This window comes from Pleurodeles waltl, chromosome 4_1, assembly GCF_031143425.1.
Source record: "Pleurodeles waltl isolate 20211129_DDA chromosome 4_1, aPleWal1.hap1.20221129, whole genome shotgun sequence".
Lineage (NCBI taxonomy): Eukaryota > Metazoa > Chordata > Amphibia > Caudata > Salamandridae > Pleurodeles > Pleurodeles waltl.
This window is the reverse complement of record NC_090442.1, coordinates 856,608,771-856,633,578: the sequence shown is the minus strand read 5'-3', so window position 1 is coordinate 856,633,578 and position 24,808 is coordinate 856,608,771. Positions and strand designations below refer to the sequence as shown.

The following is a 24,808-nucleotide window of genomic DNA, read 5'->3' as shown; positions in this document are numbered from 1 at the left end:
TTGTAACCATATCATTGGCCAGTAGAGGGCATAACCACATGAAAATAGAATGGCACAAAATAAGTAGTGCAACCATATATTTAGCCCCTAGAGAGTGTAGTGCCTAACACATTTGTGGGCCTAGCAGATCTACTACAACATTGAGGCCATGGACACCAACTACTCCAAGCTGTAAAACAAAAATTCCTGCCATAAGAGAGCTTAAAAAGGGACTGAATGGTGGGAGGGGTTATTATTATGGGGTCCCCACTATCCTAGTGTGGGAACCCAGAGATGACCTAAACAGAAAGGATGTGTCATGTTGAATATTTTGGTGGAGGTCCTGTTGTCCTAGAACTACAACTGGCGGAGTTATGTGCAAAAATATTTTTCAAAGGAATGCTTGCAAAGCATTATGGGGCGACTTTTCCAGAGTGCAGTGAATATTTTAGTATTGGCTCTCCCTCTGTGCCAGAAGAGCCTGTTGTGGATTTCTGTGTTTTTTAGCAAGGCTTTCATCAATTATATGGGTTTTTGGGAAAGCTATGAAGAGTGAAGGGGAGAGCCAAAAGAAACAACTCCGATTATGTAATAGGGTGAACAATATGACCTGTGTTCCAATACCGCTGATGGAGTTGGCGCTGTTCGCAATGTGAGGTCCAAGGGTGCCATGGTGCATGAAGAGGAGAGACAAAAGAAAAAAATAGTTTACCCTCGCTGAAGTATATCAGCAGTCATGCAGTTATCCATGTATCAGTGTCAGTCTGCAAGGCAGTAACAAAAATGCCCCAAGGCTGGACAAATGTAAAGCAATTACCAATGACATCAAGAGATTTTTGAAAGGCAAGTCCATGAACCAGTGAAAGTGATGGGCGTGAAGTGTGCGTGGTTAAAAACTTTCAACAGGTCAAAGCGCTTGTCACTCCACCTAAAAATGGCTCTCTTTCTCACCTTTCTTTGAATAACATTTTAGGGCCTGATTTAGAACTCTGTGGAAGGGTTACTCATCAAAAAGGTGATAGATATCTTGTCTGCCGAAATCTAAATCCCTTAAGAAGTAATGAGATTTAGATTTTGGCAAACAGGATATCTGTCAGGCCCTTATTATGTAGTTGTGCAGGTCTCTGTTATTGTTTATACGTTTACAATGATGAGGGCTGGTTCCATTTTTTGGGGGGTTTATTTGTGTTATAGGTTTAAACACAAAACTGGATAGTCTAACTACATTGCAGAAAGGAGGCTTTGTGTTGCTTACATTGGTGCTTCCAATGGTGCTACTGTACAAAAGAAGAAAACATGATATCATAATCATTGGTATCGTGGATAAGAGAGTGCTGTGGGGCAATCAGCTGGAGGTTTCTTGAAGCGATAATCGTCCTGATTCTTTCAGGATCAGGGCAGCCAGCGCAGCATTCTTCAGAAAATTACTTTGCATGAAGTGTGCCAGTTGGCCACTTGTTTTCTATTCATGCAAACCAGTCTGCCCTTAAACCCTTTCTCATTGTCCTAAGGCAGGTATGTAGTTGTGTTGCATAGTATTGAAATCATTTTGTTAGGTGCAGTGAATTTTTTTCCCATAGTTATTGTTTTCAACTATTTTACGACATGTTATGAAGGATTATTAGGCCTCAGTTTTCATGAAAACTTTAAAATTGAACCTTGATTATGCACAAAGTGGTATTGAAGCAAGACTGCTGGAAAATGCTCAACAGAAACAGCCTGTTGGGCACTTTCTTTGGTTGTGACACTCCATCTTGATTGAGCTGCCTCTGCTTGGCATCTTTGTGTTCTTCCAAACCAGATATCTTTGTGTTCCTCCAAACCAGAATTCTACCCTATTAAAACTACTGGAAGGACCACAACTCAACATTTTATCCTAATTTGTGGTTTGTATGGTACATAATCCCCATTAACATGTTATCTAGGTGACTTAAAATACTGATTATAGTGTCTAATATTGAGTGACGACTTCATCCCGAGCTCATGAGCCGGAGCAGCATATTCCTCTTAAAGCAGTCCTGCATTTCAAAATCATTTTAAGATGAGAAAATTCAATTGAAAAGTTTGTTTGAATAAATTTGGAAATGTTTTCTCTGTATTGTAGCATGAAAAACACCCTCTTTTTGTTGTAATCACTGTATTTTGACTTTGTTTTTCCTAGTCACTGCCCATGAAAGTTGTTTGGGAAAATGGGTGGTGTTACTTTGTACGAAGTGGCAGTGATAGCAGGCGTGGTGACTGCATGCTACTGGAATAGTCTTTTCTGCGGGTTTGTCTTTGATGATGTGTCAGCGATTCTGGACAACAAAGATTTGCACCCCACGACTCCTTTGAAGAACCTTTTTCAGAATGACTTCTGGGGAACCCCCATGTCTGAGGTAAATTGATGCAATATGTTTGCTTTTGTCGGTCTTAACTCACCAATTTTGAATGTTATTGAGAAGGGAGGCCAAGTGCAGACTGGGTACAGACGTGGTCAAATATGAAACAGAGCAAGTTTTTGTTTCTATCTTCTGTAGTTTTGCACTTTTCTAATAACTCATTTAATATTCTTCAGCTTATTAGTACACTTACTAAACATAATTGCTACATTCCAAGTGTAGAGAACCAGAGAGTGGCGACGGGCATTTAAGGTAACTCGTATGAGAGAAGAGTGACTTGAGATCTACTTTTAATCATCCAAGTGTCTAGAATGGTCAGTTAATATGTAGTTCTCCTAGCCCCAATGGGTGGTAAGTGGTGCGGTGGAAAGTAGTATCAACACGTTAAGATATTTCATTTTTGACTGTGCCAAATCATGAACCTTGCACCTTATGTTGGCCGTGTGTTTTATCTGATTACACAAAGGTATATTTTTTTGTTGGCTTCCTTGTTTTAAGTCTGTCAAATAACAATTACAGAGCAGCACACCAATCATGAAGCCAACAACAGATGTTATTTATCTCCTTTTATTGTGGTTCTTATATACAAGATACCAATAAAAATCAAAAAAAGAAATTTTAGGATATAAATTAGGATACAAATCAGATTAACAACAAATAATTGTTAATAATATATGGTTTTTAAGTGTTTTTGAAGTATCAATAGTGCAAGGGAAACATTAGATGTTTAAAAGCAGAGAAACTATTAATACTCAATTGATATGAGAACACAAATATATGAAGCACCAGATGGAGAACATTCACAATAATGTGTAAGGTTAGTTCATAACCACAAAATATAAAGCATAAGATTAGGCAGTGCGACCTTCTTTGTTTTTATCAGTTCTATGTGCATATCGTAGCTTACAATGTGAGCTTTTCTTATTTTATATTGCCTATTTAAACAGGGAGCTTTACACTGAAAATTACATTTAAAGGCAAATGTTATAAACGCTTGGTGCTATTTTTTCACTACTTTTATGAGTGATGTTTGGTGCCTTGAGTGATTGGGCTGCATTTATTTATTTAAAAACAAAATCCTCAGCTTGTTTTGGCAAATTGTTCAAACTAGAAAGATTATTCCCCTTGAAACAGGACCTGAAACTACTCCGGATTTACGTGCCTAAATTTAAAAGGCTGAAAATATTACTGGTATTCCCTTGTGATTTAAAAAGCATGAACTGACAAAAACTGTGCATAGAGTTTTTTAAATTACAGCACTAATTGTGGGTTGGGGTGCTTTCCTGAGCTCTAGATCGTTCCATCTTCTTCCGACCTCTGATGGAGCTCTTGAGGCTCAAACAGTGCAATGGCTCGAGGTTCTAATGTTGCGGGACTGCCAGAGCTGTGGTGTCCTTGTGCAGATAAAAATTTGAGAGGCATACTCCCCTGCCTAGGACGGGATACAAAATAGTGCTGGGCAATCATCTACTCTGGAAACATGAGACCCTGGTGACTTGTGGCAGCGTGGATTAACCTCAACTAAAGGCACACGCTGTGATACACAGTTTATGTAACACCACCAAGAATTCACCCCGTGCACAAGAGGACTCCTGTGGCACATAAAATATATGGCAGTGCCGCTCAGTTCCATATTGGCCAATGATTTTGGATGACTGCTCCCTTTTACTGATTGGTTTGACCCCTCAATAGAATACTGCCTTCAATGGTCTTCAACCGAGGGATTGTCAGAAGTGGTGTCATTATGGCCTCAAAGGGACAGTAGAGGAAAACCAAAAAGGTGAAAGCAGATAGGACACAGTACTCCAGAAGGGGAATGTGGAGACTGCACCTGAGGTTGAAGGTAAGTAATGAGGTTTTAACCCTTGAGGAAGTCACTCCCTAATCTTGGCAGCCCTGCATGAACCGAATGGCACTAGGAGAATACTGACGAAACAAGTTACCTCAGTTGACACCACACTTGAGTCATTAGATTGAAGCACAGGCTGAGAGTGTGCTTCAGAGTGCTTCAGAGTGCATTGCAACAGACCCCACTCATATTACTGTTGCCAAGTTGTAAATAGCTGTATAAGTATAAAAAATAATTTCACTCATGTAATCCCAAAGAGCTGCCTTCGTAGCCGTTCCTAGTGTAGTTTTACATGGGCCCTTTTCAGGCAAGAGCTCTACAAGGATTTAGAGGAGAAATTCTTCCCCACAGGGCCCCCAAAATGGATAACCGTATGCAGAACATACAGGTTGTCTGTGACATGCCCACAGAGGCCCTCATACTCCCTCATACTCCAAAGACATGGTGATGGCAGAATTGGCTAGCTCTTCTGAAAGGGAGTTTGTAATGCTTAAGGCCAGCTACAGGAGGAATGTTACCCTACATGAGAAGACTCTTAATCTTGCTAGACGATTACCTGGCGATGTAGCACAGGAGAAGTCAGCTGCAGCGCATTAAAAAAGAACTTCTCCAGTTGGGACTCTAAGCATCTTGGTGGCACCTGCAAACTATGGGTCTTGTACAGTGGCAGGTGATGCCCGATCCTTCACGTAGCTTACACAGAGGTCTTCCTGGAGACATGTCAAGGCGAATCCAGAAGTACTGATGGGAAATGGATGTGAGTTTTTTTTCTTTATATGTTGTTCATATTTCTGATGCAGGCATGATGATAATACTCCTACATTAACCCAGAAAGGGGTTTGGGATGTGTTTTTTTTTTATTTATTTATTTTATTATAGTTATGATCCAGGTTTTAGTTGAGAATTGGAGTTTATCACTGTTCCTTCCTGCCCGTTATTCTCCCCTGAGTCTCTACTGAGTTAATTAAAATCTGTGGAAGCATAAAATGGCATCATAAACCTGTCCATAGCCTGCCACAAAGGGTGGAGTGTGGCAGATTTAATTCATTACATCAAAAAAACATATGTAAAGGGGTGGCCAGTGGAGAGCGTTGGGTTCTGTTCTCAACATGAATTGCATTTTTTTTTTTTTTTTTTGAAGAATCTGTTTTTATTAGTAGTTTTGGAGTATGCATCAGGCCTAGCTTGGTACTTAATAAACAAATCATCACACATTTAACTAATGAGATCATTGCTACAGTCAATCAATCAACATATATATTACTATTATCCTCACAGTGCGACCACATGTATTTTTCATACTTCATACTTCATAGGTACACTTCTAAAATCGTTATTTTAGTTCAGTTTCCATATGGATAGCAATGTGCCCTCGTGTTCTCTTATGACTCCTCTTCTGCTGTGTCACCCAATGATAGACTGTCCCTTGCTTCAAAGTTAGTTATTAATGTGCCCCAGGTTTGTATGTCGTCTTCAGCTTTATCATCTGTTCTGACTCTTCTAAGACAAACTTCTTCCACCACCGCCCATTCCATTACTTCCCTCTCCCAATGCTCCATATTTGGCCCTCGCTGACCTATCCAAGTGATAGCCACTCTACACTTTGCCAAGAGAAGTGTAAATTGGGTAACTTTATACTCCATCTTTCTCATCTTATGGAATTGTATATCTCCCAGTAGTCCAGCCTATGGATTGTGGTCTATAAATAAATGCCACAAGATTCCTCTAGGTGTCCTATTAGCCTCTCCCAGAATATTTTAACCAAGTGGGCAATGTATAAAGGACGCTCCCTTCTGACTTCGAGGTGTCCATCTTATGAAGTAGTACTGTAAATAATTAAAATGGGCCAATTTAAATCTTGCATTACAAGACACTGTGTGGACCAAAGAGCACACTCAAAGTGGCAGCAGTCCCCTGCAACGCAGCATGACATGCAGCGGTATCTGCTCAGGGCTACCACATCTGACTGTTCTGTAGTGTGGGCATGATGGTGGACGACTACAATTTCTGCGGGGAAGTGAATAGCATCAAGCAAAGCTTTAATAAGCACAGCATGCAAAGTAGTGGAACCAGAGGAAGCGAGAAACCTTCTCATCTACCATAGCTGACCAGTAGCAAGGCAGACATTAAAAGCATACAGTGAATCAATGTAAGTGGTGACCCACGTTGCTGCAGAGAATGCACACTCTGAGAGCAACCAGTTCTGCAATTTGAGCACTGTGGGCTTGTGTAAGGGCAGCGGCCTTCAGTGTAGTGGATTGTGAACACAGCGCGTAGCCAGCGCACAGCACACTAAAATTGTCGTAAAGCAGAACCATCACTTTAGAGAATAGTCTTCATTGGGCAACGATGTGACAGTGAGGTCTGGACATGGAGTGGTAATGATAGCCATGACTTAGTTGCATTCATGGGGCTCTCCATCTTCTGCAGTAGGGGGAAGAGTGGCAGGATTGTGGTTGATACACCGAACTATCGTGAGGTTCATGTCTCCAAAAAGAGCTTGTTCATAGTGGGTTTGGCACTGGCCTGAGAGATGCTGGGTACTAGAGCGGAGAAGCAGTGCTGCAATTGCATGTGGCACTGCAAGAATCAATGGTTGTCCCAGGACAACATCAGCAACTCACTCCACAAGAGTGGCTGCTGAAATGACTGCATGAAGGCATGGTGCCATGCCTCGGACAACAAGGTCCGGGATGGCAAAATAGTAGCCCACTGGTCTTTGTTTATTTGAAAAGGGCTGTGAAAGGACACCAGAGGCCACTCTCTGGCACTCGTGGCAGTACAATGTGGATGTTTGTTTGTAATCAGTGCGATCCAGAGAAGGGGAAGAGTCTAGGGCTTGCTTGAGAGCAGTAAAGGCCTCCTCCTCCTCCTCTAAAGGGGTCCACAGTAGTGGGTCTGGGACGCTGTCAGCGATCAGCGCAAACAGTGGGCTAGCACTCCGAGTGAAATTTGGGATCCACAACTGACAATATCCAGCAGCACCTAGAAATTGGCGCACTTGCCGCTTGTTGACAGGCTTTGGAATGGCAAGCACTGCTCGCACTCGGTTAGGAGTCATGGAGGGTGAAAGCATAGGAAATGACATGACCTTGATATGTGAACTCGGGAAGGCAAAACTGAAGCTTGGAGAGTGATGCTTTGTGGCCCCGTTAAGCAATCTTAGTAAGTAGGGCAAGGGCATCAGAATGGCAGACTTCAGCAGAAACCCTGGACAACAAAGGATCGTCCATGTACTGTGTCAGGACAGAGCCCCCCTGGGAGCTCAATATCCTGCAACTCTTCTTTTAATAGCTGGGAAAAGGTGGTTGGACTCTCACAATATCCCATGGGGAACCCTGTCGAAGAAAGCTGACGGCCCCCAAAGTTGAACACAAATCAGAACTGAGTATCAGGGTGTACTGGGATGGGGGAAGAATGCACAGCAAAGGTCCACCTCAGTAAAGTGGGTATCTCTTGCTGGAATAGTTGCCGGATTGAGAACCACCGGAGTGCGGGGATGACAAATTTCTTTACTGCCTTAAGGTCTTGAACAAAATGGTACTGAGAGGCACCGTCTGGTCAGGGGTTAGGCTTCTTCACATGAAGTGTAGACACTCTGACGTACAAGGAACCAATGTGACCTGTTGCAGTAGAGACTCAATGATAGGGCGTATGCCCATAATGGCTTGTACGGGGAGAGGGTATTGTGGTTTGCAAGGGAATGGGTGATCAGTACGCTAAGTGATCTGGACAGGACTGACAGATTTAAGTAATCCAACTTCATTTGGATGGGTAGACCAAAAACAAACAGGTAAACTCTTCAGATAGGAAGGTATGCTGAGTCCCTATCTGCAAATGAGTTGGCCGTCAGTATGGAATAAAGGCTGTGCACCTTATCACTTGGGAGAGAAAGGTATATTCCTTTAGGGTCACCATAAATTGTAGCTCTCATTTTACAGAGGAAATCACTGCCCAATACGTTATCTGCGGCTTGCAGGCTAAATAGAAACGTGTATCTTTGATGGGGTCATGGGAGACAGAAAGATGTTCAGATAGTGGGAAACTTATGGGGGCATCAGCAAAGCCTTGAACAATGGTGTTAACATCTGAAAGCAGTTTATGCCCGTCCCCCAAAGAGCTCAGCGATGCCCCAGGGTTAACCAGCATTTCATAGGTACGTCCATCAATATTGATGGTAACCTGAGGGTCCTTAGGGTCAAACACATAACAGGGCATCATGGTGCTAGGTACCTGAAGGGTATGGGGAAGACCATCAGAAGCTAAAGAATTTCTTGAGTGGTCCTGCTGGGACTGGTTATGCTTGTGCTGGTCATGTTGGGGTGCATCAGATCTACTGTCCCTATTTCTTTTCTTGGGCAGGACCATACCCATTGCCCTTCCCATGACAACATCTATACTCTTTGTCTGGGCAGAGTCCCCACCACTCTATCTTCCCCTACCCAGTAGGCCCCACTGTCTGCACTCCATCACTGTCCCCTGTACTCTGGTTTGTAGGTTTTAAGCTGAAGTGCAAGGACCTTACCCTTCTTAACATCCTTCTTCAACTTTTCTCTCTGCTTTCTCTGCCACAGATAAGCTGCTATGGCAATGAGCTGCGGGAGCCCTCTACCCTGCCTCCCCACGCTATGTTCCTCAGTGTACCCTCTAATGTAGGGAAGTGAATTTCTGACATAGACTCCGACCACTAACTGAGTCAGGGGAGTCTGGATTTCCTCCCCTGTGTGCTCCAGTACTCTAGAAGCAAAATCCCCTGGGTGTTCATTTACCCCCTGCATGCATGATTCAACTCTAGTCAGTTTACTTGTGGCTCTTTCACCTCTTCTATTGCCCATACGAGGAACCACCTGGCATTGCTTAAGGTGTCTAACTGGGCACTGTCTGTTGCTTGTATGTCCCATAGGTTGGGTTGTGTGTGGGCCACATGTGCAGTATTATCAGTGTTGTGAGCCTTAACTGTTTTGGAAAACCACTGCTCGCTTCTCAGCTGGAGTAAGAAAAGAGTCTAATATAATTTCAATATCTGCCCAATTTGGGTAGTGTGTGTTGCAAATTGTCTGAAATCGCCTGATAAAATCACAGGAGTCCTCCCGAAAGTCTGCTGCTTGTGAATGAGGTCAGAAGTGGTCTATGGAATGTGAACTAGTGTGGTGCGCCCCCTACAGCTGCCAGTGGATTTGCCCTAAGGGGTGCGAGTTTTACTGGCTTGACCCCACTTTCCAATGAGCCTTTCCCTTTTCACGGCAATGTCCTATTCCTCAAAGCCATTCCTTCATCTCTGGTTTCCAGGGCACCTTTGTCTTCCCTTTCTTCCTTTTCCCTCATAATGTACGTCATCTTCCTCCGAGAGTCCCGCCTTTGGTTGCTGGCAGAGCATTCGGTTGGTCCCTTACACCTGTGCTGGAATTTGGGGAGGATGGGGCCGAATTCCCGTGTAGGAGTCAAGTTCGTCCTCATTGTCTGGGGGTGGTCTTATTTTCCTCTCCTTAACAAAGGCCTGCATGGCAACTCATGATGGTGAGCTGACATCCACCTCACCCCCTTTAGTCGCTTGTTTGCATTCCTGTAATTTAGTTTCAAGCTTTTTGTTAGTGGATTGCAAGCTAGCAATAACAGATTTATCATGTTTGCGTGAAGCCTCTTTGTGCCACAAATAAAAGCATTCCATTTGCCTTTGATTGGGCAGTTCTATGAAGCCACACAGATACCTCATCCTATCTAGATCAAACGTCATCTTCACAGGAAATTGTTACCCAGGCCTATCAACTGTATAACCGTTCCAAACCTGACAGTGATACCAACTTTTGCTGTGACAATTCTCCTGTTCCCAAAAACCCAGAAAAATGCTTACACATATATGCCACTGGAGTGTTGCCAGTGGGACAAGAAAACTTTCTCTCCATTATTTCACCCTCTATTCTGACCCTCTTTCACAACACCCGCTCTTCACTCTCTAGTGAACAGGGGGCAGTCACATAGATAGTAGGTACTTTCGGTGTTGAATAACAAAGAGGATCTTCATCATTGCCACTAAAAAGAGAGAAGGAAAAAATTAGCAGAGAGACAGAGTCACAGACAGAGAGAAAGAAAGGTGTTTGCGTGGAAATAAAGTCGGACACACTGAGACCTTTGCTGTCAACTATAGCGCTGTGACACTGCAGTTGGTGCTGCTGTCAATCTTGTACCTAGAGTCAAGAGATCATGCATTCAGCAAAGAACACATGCATTCAGAGTCACATGCTGCATACGCCCTGGTAAGGACAATTTCGAGGGAGACAGGCAACAGGGAGCGACCCTGTGACGTCAACCTGAAGAGGGCTCATGCGGATCCCTATTAACGCGGAATTACTTTACTATCTTGTCACTCTTAATTAATCCCTGGTCCCCAGACACCTTACCTGGACCTTCTGGGCTGCTGATTACCTCTGTCCCCAGTGGGTTGGTGGGCAGGAAGAGACCCCACACGAACTGCTGACTTGCCAACCTTTGTCTGTTCCCATCACGGTGACCCCCGCAGACAGTGCACCAGGCAATCCCACTTCTGACACCAGTCTATTATCATGGAACTCACCCTGAATGAAATCAGAGTCTCACTGGTTCAACGTGGGTGCTAGCCAATCAACCAAAGACAAGGTGCCTGTTAAAAAGCGTCATAAGTTCATTGCATTGTACAATGCAGTGTAACGCTCTCAGCAGAGGTCCGAGAGTGTGTCACCCCGAATGCTTCGTCAAGCACATATTTATACACTTTTTGCAAGTTACCTATGGTGGGCAGGAATGTTCAAGAAGACAGTTCTGTCGCGCCGCGCGGTGCGGCGCGAGCCGAATGTTCGGCACAAGCCGGGCGTTCGGCTGGGGCCGCACAGCGCGTTTCTAAAACGCGGCGCGCCCCCAGCCTTTCATGCACTTTTCGAGGCCCCAGGCATTGCATGGGGCCTCGCTCTGTCGTTTTCCACCGCCTTGCTGGGGTCTCCTGACCCCCCTTACCTGTTCTTCTTTCTTCCTTCTTATCCTCTTTCTTTTCTTCTTTCTGGGGTCTTTTTTGTTGTACCTTTTTTATGTCTTCTTCCCTTCCCAGGTTACCTTTCTCTTCCCAGCATTCATTGTTCCCTATTCTCTATGGTTTCTATTCTGTTTTGTTCTATGTACCTCTCCCTGTCTAATATGGTGTCCTTTTACTTCCTGTGGGTCACTTCCTGTCCTTTGGTATATAAGGGCTGTGTTTTCTTCATTTCCTTGCGCTGCAACACTTTCTGCTCAGTTAGTGTCTTCGCTCCTGATTTCCTCCCCTTTTTGGTTCTGGATTTCAGCATTCTGTGTTTCCTGACTTTTGCTCCTTTTGGATTCTTGTTTGTTTGTTCTTGTTTTTTCCAGGAATCTTCCTGTTGGAGGTTTTTCCCCTTTTTCTAAGGGGTTTTTTCCCTCTGGCGCTATTTTCTGAAGGGCACGGTCTGTTCTTGGCGTCTCCATTGCCTACAGCACCGTGGCTACCAGAAAGAGTCGCCCCTTGGAACATTGAAGATCCACGCCACCAGATCTGCAAATTCCAGGCGCAAGCAGCACGTGAGTCGTGACAGATTGCAGCGCCCAACCATTCCGACGTCCTCAAACACCATGGATGACTCAGTGGCGGCTGCTGCAGATCCGGAACAATCTCTTTTGACCACGATTCAGCAACAAGCTCAGGAATTGCAACAACTACGCAATGAAAATGCTGCGTTACGACAGGCTTTGGCTCTCCGCACCAGTGATGTTCCAACTATCTCCGCTTCCACCCCTTGTTTCTCTGGTGAACCAACCAAGCTTCGCGAGTTCCTGGATGCATTAACAGTGTACTTCGCCTTCCGACCTACCCAATTCTCCCACGACAGGACCAAGGTGGGTTATCTTATCAGTGCCTTATCCGGTCCAGCCTTGGCCTGGGCAACCCCGATGGTGTCCTCCAACGACCCTGTATTGTCGGACTATTCCACCTTTGTGAGTCGCTTCAAACAGATGTTTAGCCGTCCTGGATTGGAAGCCTCTGCTGAAGAAGCCCTATGTGACATCCAACAAGGCTCGCAAGACGTCCTGCAATATATAACCCGTTTTCGTCAGCTGGCGGCAGAGACCACTTGGGTGGAACGTACTCTGGTAACTTTATTTCGTAGAGGACTCAAAGAAGAAATAAAGGATGAACTAGTACATTCTACCAGAGCAGAAGAGCTTCGTGGCCTGATGGATCAAGCACTGTCCATCGAATATCGTCTTCAGGAACGGAGATCGGAAAAGAAAAGGAGTAGAGGGTTTTCCCAGCCAAGTAGCTCACGAGCTTGCCTGCAGCGTTCCGAGGAACCTCGCACTCCTGCTAGAGACATCGAAGGGGAACCCATGCAGGTGGATACTACCCGAGGTCCGCTCTCTGCTAGTGAACGAGAAGACAGACGCAAGAGAGGGTTGTGCCTGTACTGTGGTTCTGCTGGTCACATGCTTCGTACCTGTCCTGTACGTCCGCCCAGGCCTTCGGGAAACGCCACCTCCCGTCCTCTGTAAGAAGGGAGGGGACGGGATCTACAGCTATACCTTCCACCAGCTCCTTTAATGACAATACAACCGCCTTGTTCATTTTTCCTGTCCTGTTACAACTTCCTGACGGTCGTCAAGAAAAGACTATGGCATTACTGGATTGTGGTGCTAGTGGTATATACATGGACAAGACGTGGGCTGCTGCTCACCAAGTTCCTACACAAGCAAAAGAAGTACCCGAACAGGTACACACCGTGGATGGATCCTTGATATCCTCGGGTCCTGTAGACACCACTACCCTGATGTTAAGTCTACAGGTGGGAAACAATCAAGAACACATTTCCTTCGATCTTATTACGTCCCCCAACCATACCATCATTCTTGGAATTCCGTGGTTCATCAGACATAACCCGTATATAAATTGGGTAACCCGGACAGTTTCTTTGTCTTCGCAATTTTGTCATGAGAACTGTTTTACTTCCGACAAGTATTGGTCTCCGAAAAGATCCTTAGATACTGAAGGTGCCACTGGTATGTCCATTAATACGGTCCAAGGGGTCCCAGACCACTATTTGGAGTTTCAGGATGTTTTCCAAAAACCGTCGAAACCTGTGCTACCTCCACATCGAGAATATGATTGTGCTATTCCATTGGAACCCGGCACAATTGTTCCTTTTGGGAGGATGTACTCTCTCACGGAACCCGAAAGAGAAGTTCTAAAAGAGTATCTGGACGAAAATATACAGAGTGGTCTTATTGTTCCATCGTCGTCTCCGGCTGGGGCTCCTCTCTTTTTTGTGCCCAAGAAGACAAAGGATCTTCGTCCTTGCCTGGATTTTCGAGGTCTGAATAAAATAACAATTAAAGATCGTTATCCTTAGCTTCTAGTATGTCCCTGATGAGAGGCAATCAGAGGGGCTCAACGTTTTACTAAATTAGATTTACGAGGAGCTTACCACCTTTTACGCATAAAAGAAGGTGACGAATGGAAGACAGCTTTCAGGACTCCATTTGGCCATTTTGAATATAAGGTTATGCCGTTTGGTCTCACTAACGCCCCCGCAATCTTCCAGAGATTTATGGACTCAGTGTTTTCAGACCTTCTGAATCAGACAGTCGTGATCTACCTAGATGATATTCTTATTTATTCTAGAAATCCTGAACTCCATTCTTCCCATGTGAAACAAGTTCTTCAAAGACTTCGTGCTCATCAACTATTTTGCAAACCAGAAAAATGTGAGTTCGACATGACGGAAGTCAAATATCTGGGCTATCATTTAAGTCCCACTGGCATAGCTATGGATCAAGAAAAGGTACAAGCTATCCTAGAGTGGCCTTCTCCTTCTTCCATAAAAGAAACACAATGTTTCCTAGGGTTAGCAAACTTCTATCGACAATTCATTCTAGACTTTGCCAGACTGACTAGCCACATAACTCACACCTTAAAAAAGGAAAATTTAAAGAAGGGTTTATCTGGACTGAGGCGGCTGAAGCAGCCTTTCAAGAATTAAAGAGAGTCTTCACCCAAGCCCCCATCTTGAGACATCCAGATACCACCAAACAATTTATAGTCGTAACTGATGCTTCTGAGAGAGCCATCGGAGCTGTCTTACTCCAACAACAAGAGGATGATGGTCTTGAACATCCTGTTTTCTACTTGTCTCATATCCTTTCCACAGCTGAACAACACTATTCTGTACTGGAAAGGGAAGAATTATTGGCTCTGCAAACAGCCTGCCTTGAGTGGAGACAGTTTCTGATGGGTTCCAAGGAACCATTTGAGGTGAGGACAGACCACCGTAACCTACAATGTTTACGAAATTTTGTATGCCAGAATAGTCGTCAGGCCCGCTGGGCCTTTTTCTTCAGTCAGTACGATTTTTTTATCACATATATTCCTGGATCTCAAAACATTCTGGCTGATGCTCTGTCTCGCCGATATCCAGAGTGTACTCCTTCCTTATCTCAGTATCTTCTGGAACCCCGTAAGATCATTGGAGTGGCTCAGTCTTTCCTGGAAGAAGTACAACTGGAATACGCCAATCTATCGGACCACGACATTGAAGAACTAAGACCATTAATACATAAGAAACAAGGATATTTTTATTATCAAAACCTGATATTCCTCCCCACTAACAAGGTGCAAGAAAAGGCATTACAAATGTGCCATGATTCACCTGTAGCTGGTCATAGAGGCATCAAGGCCACACAAGAACTTCTTTCACGATTTTTCTGGTGGCCTACCTGGAAGCTGGATGTGGAAAGATACGTCCAGGCCTGTCCCATATGTGCCCAAATCAAGATACCCCATACCAGACCGGCAGGATTACTACAGCCTTTGCCTGTTCCACCGGCCCCATGGCATACCATCTCTACTGATTTTATGTGTTCACTCCCACCATCAGCGCGAAACCGGGTCATCATGGTCACGGTGGATTCTTTCACGAAGATGGCTCATTTCACTGCCCTGAAAAGGCTACCTACTTCTCAGGAACTAAGTCAAATATTCATTGATCATATCTTCCGTCTCCATGGACTTCCAAATACCATAATATCTGATAGAGGACCTCAGTACATTTCCCGATTTTGGAGGCATTTTTGTAAAACACTAAATATTAATAGAGCCCTGTCTTCAGGATTCCATCCTCAGACCAACGGCCAGACCGAGCGTCTGAACCAAGGACTAGAGCAATATCTTCGATGCTTTTGCAATTCTACCCAAAGTAACTGGAACACTTACCTCTCTATAGCAGAATTTTCCTACAATAACTCAGTCCATAGTGCCTCCAAGGTCACTCCCTTTTTCTGTTCATATGGTTTTCATCCTACCTCTTTTCCTACTTCTCCACAATCCAACTCTCCTCTACCCGCTATTACCTGTTTCTCCAAACGCCTTCTCCAAATCCATAGACTAATTCGATCTAATTTGTTACATACCAAGAGATATATGAAGAAGGCTGCAGGCAAGAGACGTGCTACCAATCCAGACTATCATCCGCAAGATAAAGTCTGGCTCTCCTCCAAATTCTTACCCTCACGTCTTTCTCAAAATAAGTTCACACCTCGTTACTATGGGCCTTTCCGTATTCTTCAGTTTGTCAATCCTGTCACTGTCCGTCTTCACTTACCTCATACATGGAAGATTCATCCGGTCTTTCATGTTTCTCAGCTTAAACCTTATGTGCCTGACCCTTACTCACGTCAGTTTCCTTGTCCACCTCCTGTACTCGTGGATGATGTTCCTGAATATGAAGTACAGGAAATTTGTGACTCTCGTCTTTTTCACAAACGCCTTCAGTATCTGATTCATTCTAAGGGTTATCCTCTCAGTGAATGCTCTTGGGAAGATGCATCTTCTGTTCACGCTCCTCGCCTGATTCAACGCTTTCACCGTTTATTTCCTCTCAAACCTGGACCTTCGGGAGGGGGACCTACTGTCGCGCCGCGTGGTGCGGCGCGAGCCGAATGTTCGGCACAAGCCGGGCGTTCGGCTGGGGCCGCACAGCGCGTTTCTAAAACGCGGCGCGCCCCCAGCCTTTCATGCACTTTTCGAGGCCCCAGGCATTGCATGGGGCCTCGCTCTGTCGTTTTCCACCGCCTTGCTGGGGTCTCCTGACCCCCCTTACCTGTTCTTCTTTCTTCCTTCTTATCCTCTTTCTTTTCTTCTTTCTGGGGTCTTTTTTGTTGTACCTTTTTTATGTCTTCTTCCCTTCCCAGGTTACCTTTCTCTTCCCAGCATTCATTGTTCCCTATTCTCTATGGTTTCTATTCTGTTTTGTTCTATGTACCTCTCCCTGTCTAATATGGTGTCCTTTTACTTCCTGTGGGTCACTTCCTGTCCTTTGGTATATAAGGGCTGTGTTTTCTTCATTTCCTTGCGCTGCAACACTTTCTGCTCAGTTAGTGTCTTCGCTCCTGATTTCCTCCCCTTTTTGGTTCTGGATTTCAGCATTCTGTGTTTCCTGACTTTTGCTCCTTTTGGATTCTTGTTTGTTTGTTCTTGTTTTTTCCAGGAATCTTCCTGTTGGAGGTTTTTCCCCTTTTTCTAAGGGGTTTTTTCCCTCTGGCGCTATTTTCTGAAGGGCACGGTCTGTTCTTGGCGTCTCCATTGCCTACAGCACCGTGGCTACCAGAAAGAGTCGCCCCTTTTTGGGCCAAAGTCGAACATTGAAGATCCACGCCACCAGATCTGCAAATTCCAGGCGCAAGCAGCACGTGAGTCGTGACAAGTTCAGGTCATAAATCATACATATCTTAGGAGCGAGAGTAACAGAGAGATGTGCTCTGGCATTTCCCTGTGACCCTTTAGAGACCCCAGAGCATGCTATTTGTCTTATCTGACTCAAACCACATTCCAAGCAGTCCTACACCTGTCAAACTCTTCAGTCTCTCAGGGCCCGAGGCAGGCAGAGAGGAGCAGGAACAGTTGTGTGCACATACCCACATAGTCTAAGGTTCAATGGGTCACTACCAAAAGTTCAGTCAAGAGTTCAACTGTTTCACTGTAACAGGGTCCAACAGTTCATTGCACAGGAGTTTATTTCATTTGATTTTCCCTCTGTCTCATGCAGCTTTCGACCTGAACTGAAGTTTCGGTTTATCAGTAAGCAGCGCCTTATCTATATGTGTGATTAAGTGGCATGTCTCTCCCAGCTCTAGTAGAGTCCAAAGTAGTATTGAGGTCTGTGGAGTATTGGGATAGTCAGGCCAGGTCCCTTTGGTTATTTGTACTATATTGGTGTGTAGGAGAAACTTGCCATCCCCCAGTGCGAACATGTCCTGTGCTGCCTCAAAAGAGATAAAGGTATCTGTGGGGTAAAGGTCTCCCAATGTTTCCACCCCCCCATCTCACTAGGCCATATTATCAATAGCATCTGTTAGTGTACAGAAACCTGGTAAATCGCAAAAGTGAAGTTCCCCACTGAATAGTGCTCTCCATATTATCCCTTTTACTGTGCGTTCCCATAGGACCGCCGTGTAAGTGATGAGATAGGGCACCCTTTCCATAGTCACGTCTCCAGAGTAATAGTTGTGGGAACGTTTTTACACTGCTCCCATCTGCCAGTAATGACTTCTTCCAGTTCTCATCCTTTGTGAACCAGTGTGTAGCGGGTTGCAGTTGAGATACTAGGTAATACATTTTCATATTCAGGAGGGAAAGACTGGTATTTCTTCTCGGGTGCCCTCGCAGTATTGAGCCAGTTTTTGTCATGGCTGCGCAGCAAACTCTAGGTCCCCCTCAGCCCCCCTACCAAGAATTGCATTTATGGTAGAAAACAGCCTTAAAAATGTTTTTAAAGATACAGGCATCTTTCCTTATGTTATTAAAAGTTACAAAAAGGTTGAGCTGTCCATTAATGAAACTGTTGCACTGTGAATCCAAGATATTCTGGGAGGGGTGCAAGTTCTTAGTGACTTCTAAGGCCCCTGTACTTGGATGAAGAAGGTGGGCAAAGGCTTTCAGCCAGCGGACTTTGCTTGCTGGAGTCAGTATTCAGAGGGTTAATACAGGATATGTAAATAACATGAAATGGTACATTAAGGCTGCTATTGTTTGGATCAAATGCCCCTAGAGGTGAAATGTGGTGGTGGTGGTGGTGGTGGTGGTGGTGGTGGTGGTCTTTTAAGGGATTCAGAGGGGAATAGAAATGGGAAATAAAATGTGTAGATTTATATAGCACGGCTTATCTCCCGTGAGGGCATCCAGGCACTGTTGTGGGGAGATTAAGTGATTTGCCCAGAATCACAGGACTTTGCGCCGACGCTCGAACCTGGATCCCCAGCTCCGGAGTTGATAGCTCTGACTGACATGCTACATCCTCTCCACTTTCTGTTAACTGCTGGAGACATTTAGATTTGTAACTGGACTCACAGATTGGAGACAAATTTAACTAAGGTTATATAAACAGAGACCCTGCCAAATCTATGCCCTGATGGTGTCCTAGCCGACCCAAGGAAGATGCCTCATTATTTAGAATACAGCTAGAGCCTCTGGAATATAAAATAAAATATTGGGTTACCATGGAGGGGTGAGGGCAGGAGGGATAGTATTCTATCAAGAGTTTTGTGTCTCACCCTCACATGTGCTGTGTGTCAATTTGGCTAGGTTTTGGGGCATGACCCAACTAAGACTTGTCAGATGAGTAGCTAGCTGCATTTCAGAGCATGAGAGGGACTTGCAGCACACATCCCTGCTCAAAACCTGGATGTCTTCAATCTCAGAGGAATAGTTTGAATCTGGATCTTTAGAGATTGTATTGTTTCACCTCAGGCTGCCAACTCTGCTTGCTCTTCCTTTTCTTACCTTTCTCATATCACCAACTCTAATTACTTATCCAACTCCTATTTCTCCCACTTCAAATCATTACGCTTATTTAGCAGTAGCTCTTCTTTGTGCATACTATTATATTTTGGTCTTTTCTAATCTGACTTTTGTATAAGTGCCTAATAGTAAATTAATTATGTCTGTGTACAGGAAGCCAGTGAGTTATAGGAGGGTGCATGGTATGTTCTTAACTTACTTTCAGTTAAGCCAGTGCACTAGTCAGGTCTGCATCTCTCCACTTTACCTTTTGCCCTAATTCTGGAACAGTTACTCATTTTATATTTGAGGAATACCAGTAGGCAAGAAAGAATTCAAAATGGGTGTTTTTGTGAACATTATTCTTATATTTGAAGGTCCTTGGGTGCACTGTTAATAAGTTTAAAAGTAAACTCTTACTGCTTAATCCAGTGTGCTCTCCCGGCACGATCAAACTAGATCGCCTCTATTTGCCCACTCTGGGATTAAAGAAAAACTAGAAATGACCAAACCTCCTTTGACTTTAAAAATAAAACTAATATGATTTTTAAAGATGCAGGTGCAGTACTCTTAGTTCTAGATAGACAACAAACGTCAGAATTAAACATTGATCATTAATGCATTTATGACATCTTAAATATTTACTATCCATGGAAAGTGTTCCCTTGGAAAGTCATGGCAAAATTGTATACAGTCCTAATCAAGCAGATTGAGATTTGTTCACAATTAGTCAACTCAAAACAGATATTGGTTAAAAAATATAAACTTCTATGATTTTGACTATAGATGCCTTGAGGGGTGGGTTGGGCATGATCTGGACATGCAAGATGCTGTTCAGTATTGCCTGCACCAGATATCTGTCACCTTCCTGGTGCTAACAGTCTAACCATGGCTAAGAACTGTTGCTGATGACGCAGAGAGGGGAGGGCCATGTTGTAGCAAATCAGTAATCTGGGGCCCACAAGTGCAGTGAGAAGTAAAGGAAATAGGCAGCTAACATGACAGCCATCTATGATCAGGAGATGGCCTGAATGACGGTGAGCCTTTGGGAGGGTAGTGAGGTGGCAGGGAGGCCTCAATTCCCCTAAGAAGAGCAAGATCCCGCCTGCCAAAGGAGACAGGGGCTCTGGGAGATTCTCTGGACTACAGACCTGCTCCGATTACAGAGAAGAGTTAAGTGAAAGAGAAGGGGTTGATGATAACAGACCTGAGCCCTGTCTGTGGAGACATTTCCAGGGCACCTTTTGAGGGGTGACGAATCAACTGCTAATGCAGCCTCGCCTAGGAAAGCAGGGGACTGAGACAGGTGGGTCATAACCAATATTGACTGACTCACAAGCATATGGCCCTGAATAATAATGTTCTCCCCAAACGGGAAATTGGATAAACTCGCAAACCACTTGGGACCCCTGTAATGGAGGCGACTGCAGGGGCCCTGCGAGGAAGGGAAGGTGGGGAACTGCCTCATCTGGGAACAGACACAATCTTACTCTTATAAACCTTCCATGAAAACTAAAAGAGGTGAGGTGGGAGCAGACGTAGCTCAGCTGAAGCAAAAGCTCTGCAGAACAGTTGAGTCACAGATTCAGAGTCCCACATTGCTGTACGGGAAGGAATGATTCAGGGACTCCACCAAACATTTCAGAAAATGAAAATCACAACAATAGAACTGGTAGCGAGAGCAGAGGATGCCGATGGCTGCTCCAGGTAAAATAATTTGGGATTTTGGGGCTTTCCAGAGAGGCTGGAAGGGTCTTGTCCAGAGAGGTTCTTTGAATCTTAACTGCATACTTTCCTGCATATGGAGCAGGTTTCTTCATGCTTCCCAATAGAGTGAGCACATTTGGCCTTAGTGCGGAAACCCCCAAGATGAGTGTCACCTAGCACAATAACCACTCACTTCCTGAACTATAGAGACCAATATTTGGTTCGTCCTACTTCCAGGGGTCTGAAGGAGGTATATCATGGCTCCTAGAAGGTCCCAATTGTCCCGGATTACACTAGCCTAGTACAACGTCCACGAAAGTCACTTAGTCCAGTGAAACAGAAACTGAGTGCCATGAACATTAAATGCATGTAGCTGTACCCGACCAGGCTCTTCTGAGTCATTTTTCAAGGGTAAGATGTATTTTTTGACAATCTGGACCAAGCATGAGAATGGGTCAAGGCTCTCTCCCTTCAGCTTAAAGGACTGAAGCCCCAATGAGTAATATACAGCATGACGAGCAGGTGAAGAGACCGGAGGGAGAACGCTTTGCAGCACTCGCTGGGGATTGAGGTGGAAGTCAAAACAACAAAGACGGGGCTCAGTTCTGACGAGCTTAAGACAAACAGTTAAAGGGAGGTCCTTGGATGCTGCCTTGGGAGAGGGCCTGCCGGTAGACAAAGGTGGGGGGGTTGTCCAGGCAGGCCCACAACTCTAACAATTATGTCAGATCACAATGTATAGTTGTGTTATTGGTGCAATGTACAAAGTTGGATTGGTGGTACGGACAGTACAGGTGTAAGGCATGACAGACCTTTCAACAGTTGAGGAAATTTGGAGCCCATCCACAGGAAAAAAAATAAATTGGGGGGGGGGATACAGAAGGAATAATTCTCAGCTCTACTTTTACGGCACCACATACCCTACTTAACATATCACAAGTGGGGGTAAAGAGGACAAGGGGGAATCATGCAGCGTGGGGAAACACTCACTAGGTAAGATATGACAGGCTACCTCATCCATTTGAGTTATGGCCAAGCAATTGAAGGCCATCTCATGAAAAGTAAATGGGCTGAGATGGAAGAGTAAAAGTAGAGTAGCAGCTCCTTGCCTCAATAGGCACTCCAGTGGCTATATCGTTTATTATACGAATCTCATTTGCTACGTAATAATTGCAAATTCTTCCAGAGCGGTAGATATGTTTTGTTGGCCCCTGCAAGACACACAGAGGGATCAAAGGGGGTGGCTATTCTGCTCAACACAATCTTCTTTTCAAGTAGAAAGCCAGTGCAAAGTACCGGAGGGTTGCTACTTATCCCGTGGGGACTATGGATCAGTAGGTCTTCATAGTAAAGATATAGGCACCCACCCAATGCAATTCAGAGTTCTCGACTAACTGGGAATGATATTACGGGACTCCAAAGCAAAGTTACACATTGTTGGAGGTGATTTCAATTATATGATGCACCAGCGGCTCAATAGGCTCTCGGCACTTGACCATTCACAGGAATGTTCCCACAGCCCTACTGCATTTTGTGCTTGGTAGATGTATAGAGAGTCAAGACACCCAGTGGAGTGACAATACTTGTTCCTATGGGGAGTCTATGGGTACCTCACCCGCTTGGGCTGCATGCTCATCTGCCGGACGAGGTCCACTCAGTGAGGGTCGCAGAATACCTGTCTCAGGGCATTTTGTGACACTCGCCCCCACAGGTCACACTGGGTGCCCAAGAGAGAGACCCTGCCCACATGTGGAAGTTAGGCTCCTGGGCTCTTGAAGATAAGGACAAGACCTTACAGGTTGACAACGAGTCGTACATTGAGGAAAACAAGGTATCTGTTAGTTTATTGGTAACGCTCTCAGAGGCATATAGGTCAGTGCTTAGAGATAAAGTCCAAACTTTACTGTCTACAAAGAGCAAAGGTAAATACCTGCAGGTGATTAGTTAGTGGAGCAGCTCACTAGATTGTAAGGGGATTGGATACAAAAGGGGACCCAGGCAATATATTTTCATGGACCTCATTTAGAAGTTGAGCTGCGACCCCTGGCTTGCCCTTTGCAATCCCCTTTGCAACCCTCTGTTTTTGGATCCTGTGCTGTAATTAGTTTTTTCTGGTTTTGATACTATGGGCACTTTACCACTGCTAACCAGTGTTAAAGTGCAAAAGCTCCCTGTCTAAAAGATAATGCTAATTGGCTTTACCTGATTGGCACATTTGATTTACTGGTAGGTCTGTAGTAAGGTACACTATGTGTGCCCAGGGCCTGTAAATCAAATGCTACTAGTGGGCCTGCAGCACTGATTGTGCCACCCACCTGAGTAGCCCTGTAAACATATCTCACACCTGCCACTACAGTGTCTGTGTGTGTGTGTGTGCAGTTTTGCACTGCCAATTTGACCTAGCAAGTGTACCCACTTGCCAGGCCCAATTCTTCCCTTTTACCACATTTAAGTCCCACCTAAGGTAGGCCCTAGGTAGCACCATGGGCAAGGAGCCGTGTATGTAAAAGGTAGGACATGTACTGGTGTGTTTCACATGTCCTGATGCTAAAATACTGCCAAATTAATTTTTCACTATTGCAAGGCCCATCCCTCTCATTGGTTAACACAGGGACTGCCTTTAAATATCTTTTAAGTGCATTTCCCTATTGGGAGTAGATAGAGATGTGGAGTTTGGGATCTCTGAACTCATAATTTAATAATACATATTTTGATAAAGTTGGTTTTTAGATTGTCAGTTTCAAAATGTCACTTTTAGAAAGTGGGCCTTTTCTTGCTTAACTGTTCTGTGCCCCTGCCCGTAGAATCCACGTGTAGAATCCACATCTGGGTCAGACTGACAGTTGGGCTGTTTATGAATTTCCTCTAGACAGTGACACAAAGGGAACTGAGAAGTGTCCTGCATATCCTGATGAGTCTCCTGGGCTAGATTGGGAGGGAGGAGCTGACACCTGCATGTGAAAGGGCTGTGCCTGTCCTCCCACGATGCATGCTCCAACCCCCTGGAGTGTGTCTGGGGCCAGGCCTGGGTAAGGCAGGATATTGTGAACAACAGACACTTGCCTTTGAAGTTTGAACACTTCAAAGGCAATCAATCAATCAAGGATTTATAGAGCGCACTAATCACCTGTTAGGGTCTCAAGGCGCTGGGGGGGGGTATTGGTCGTAGAGCCATGTCTTGAGGCGTTTCCTGAATGTCAAGAGGTCTTGGGTGTGGCGAAGGTGGAGCGATAGGGAGTTCCAGGTCTTGGCGGCTAGGTGAAAGAAAGATCTTCCTCCGGTGGCAGATGCGGGGATGGAGGCGAGGGCGAGGCTGGCGGAGCGAAGATTGCGGGTGGGGGTGTGGAAGGTGAGTCTGTTGTTGAGATAGGCTGGGCCTGTGTCGTGGAGGGCCTTGTGTGCGTGGATGAGGAGTTTGAAGGTGATCCTCTTTGATACTGGTAGCCAGTGAAGGTCTCTGAGTTGGGGGGAAATGTGGTAGCGGCGTGGGATGTCCAGAATGAGGCGGGCGGATGCGTTCTGGATTCTTTGCAGCTTTGTTAGGAGTTTGGTTGTTACTCCTGCATATAGGGCGTTTCCGTAGTCCAATCGGCTGCTGACTAGGGCAGAGTGACAGTTTTCCTGGTTTCAACGCAAATCCACTTGAAGATTTTGCGGAGCATGCGGAGAGTGTTGTAGCAGGAAGAGGAGATGGCATTGACCTGCTGAGTGTGGAGTCCAAGATTAAGCCTAGGTTGCATGCATGGGTGGTGGGTGAGGGTGCGGTTCCTAGGGAGATGGGCCACCAGGAGTCATTCCAAGCTGAGGGGTTGGTGCCAAAGATGAGGATTTCTGTCTTGTCTGTGTTTAACTTGAGGTGGCTTGATTCCATCCAGCTGGTGATGGCGTGAAGTCCGTTGTGGAGGTTGTTTGTTGCAGTTGTAGGGTCTTTCGTGAGGGAGAGGATGAGCTGAGTGTCGTCTGCGTAGGAAACTATGTTGATGTGGTGGGTTTGTGCGATGTTGGCGAGGGGGGCCATGTAAACGTTGAAGAGCGTGGGGCTGAGCGAGGGTCCTTTGGGGACGCCACAGATGATTCTGGAGGCTT

General features: G+C 45.1%; 1 protein-coding gene across 2 annotated transcripts in view; it reads left to right on the top strand.

Moving 5' to 3' along the window:
* Positions 1-24,808, top strand: part of TMTC3 (transmembrane O-mannosyltransferase targeting cadherins 3) — a 504,535-nt gene that overhangs the window by 36,501 nt on the left and 443,226 nt on the right. For both annotated transcript variants that reach the window (XM_069229615.1, XM_069229614.1), the window contains exon 2: positions 2,141-2,357. In XM_069229615.1, coding sequence (XP_069085716.1) covers positions 2,169-2,357 — 189 coding nt within the window. In that variant the 5' untranslated portion in view covers positions 2,141-2,168. The remainder of the gene's footprint in view (positions 1-2,140; positions 2,358-24,808) is intronic.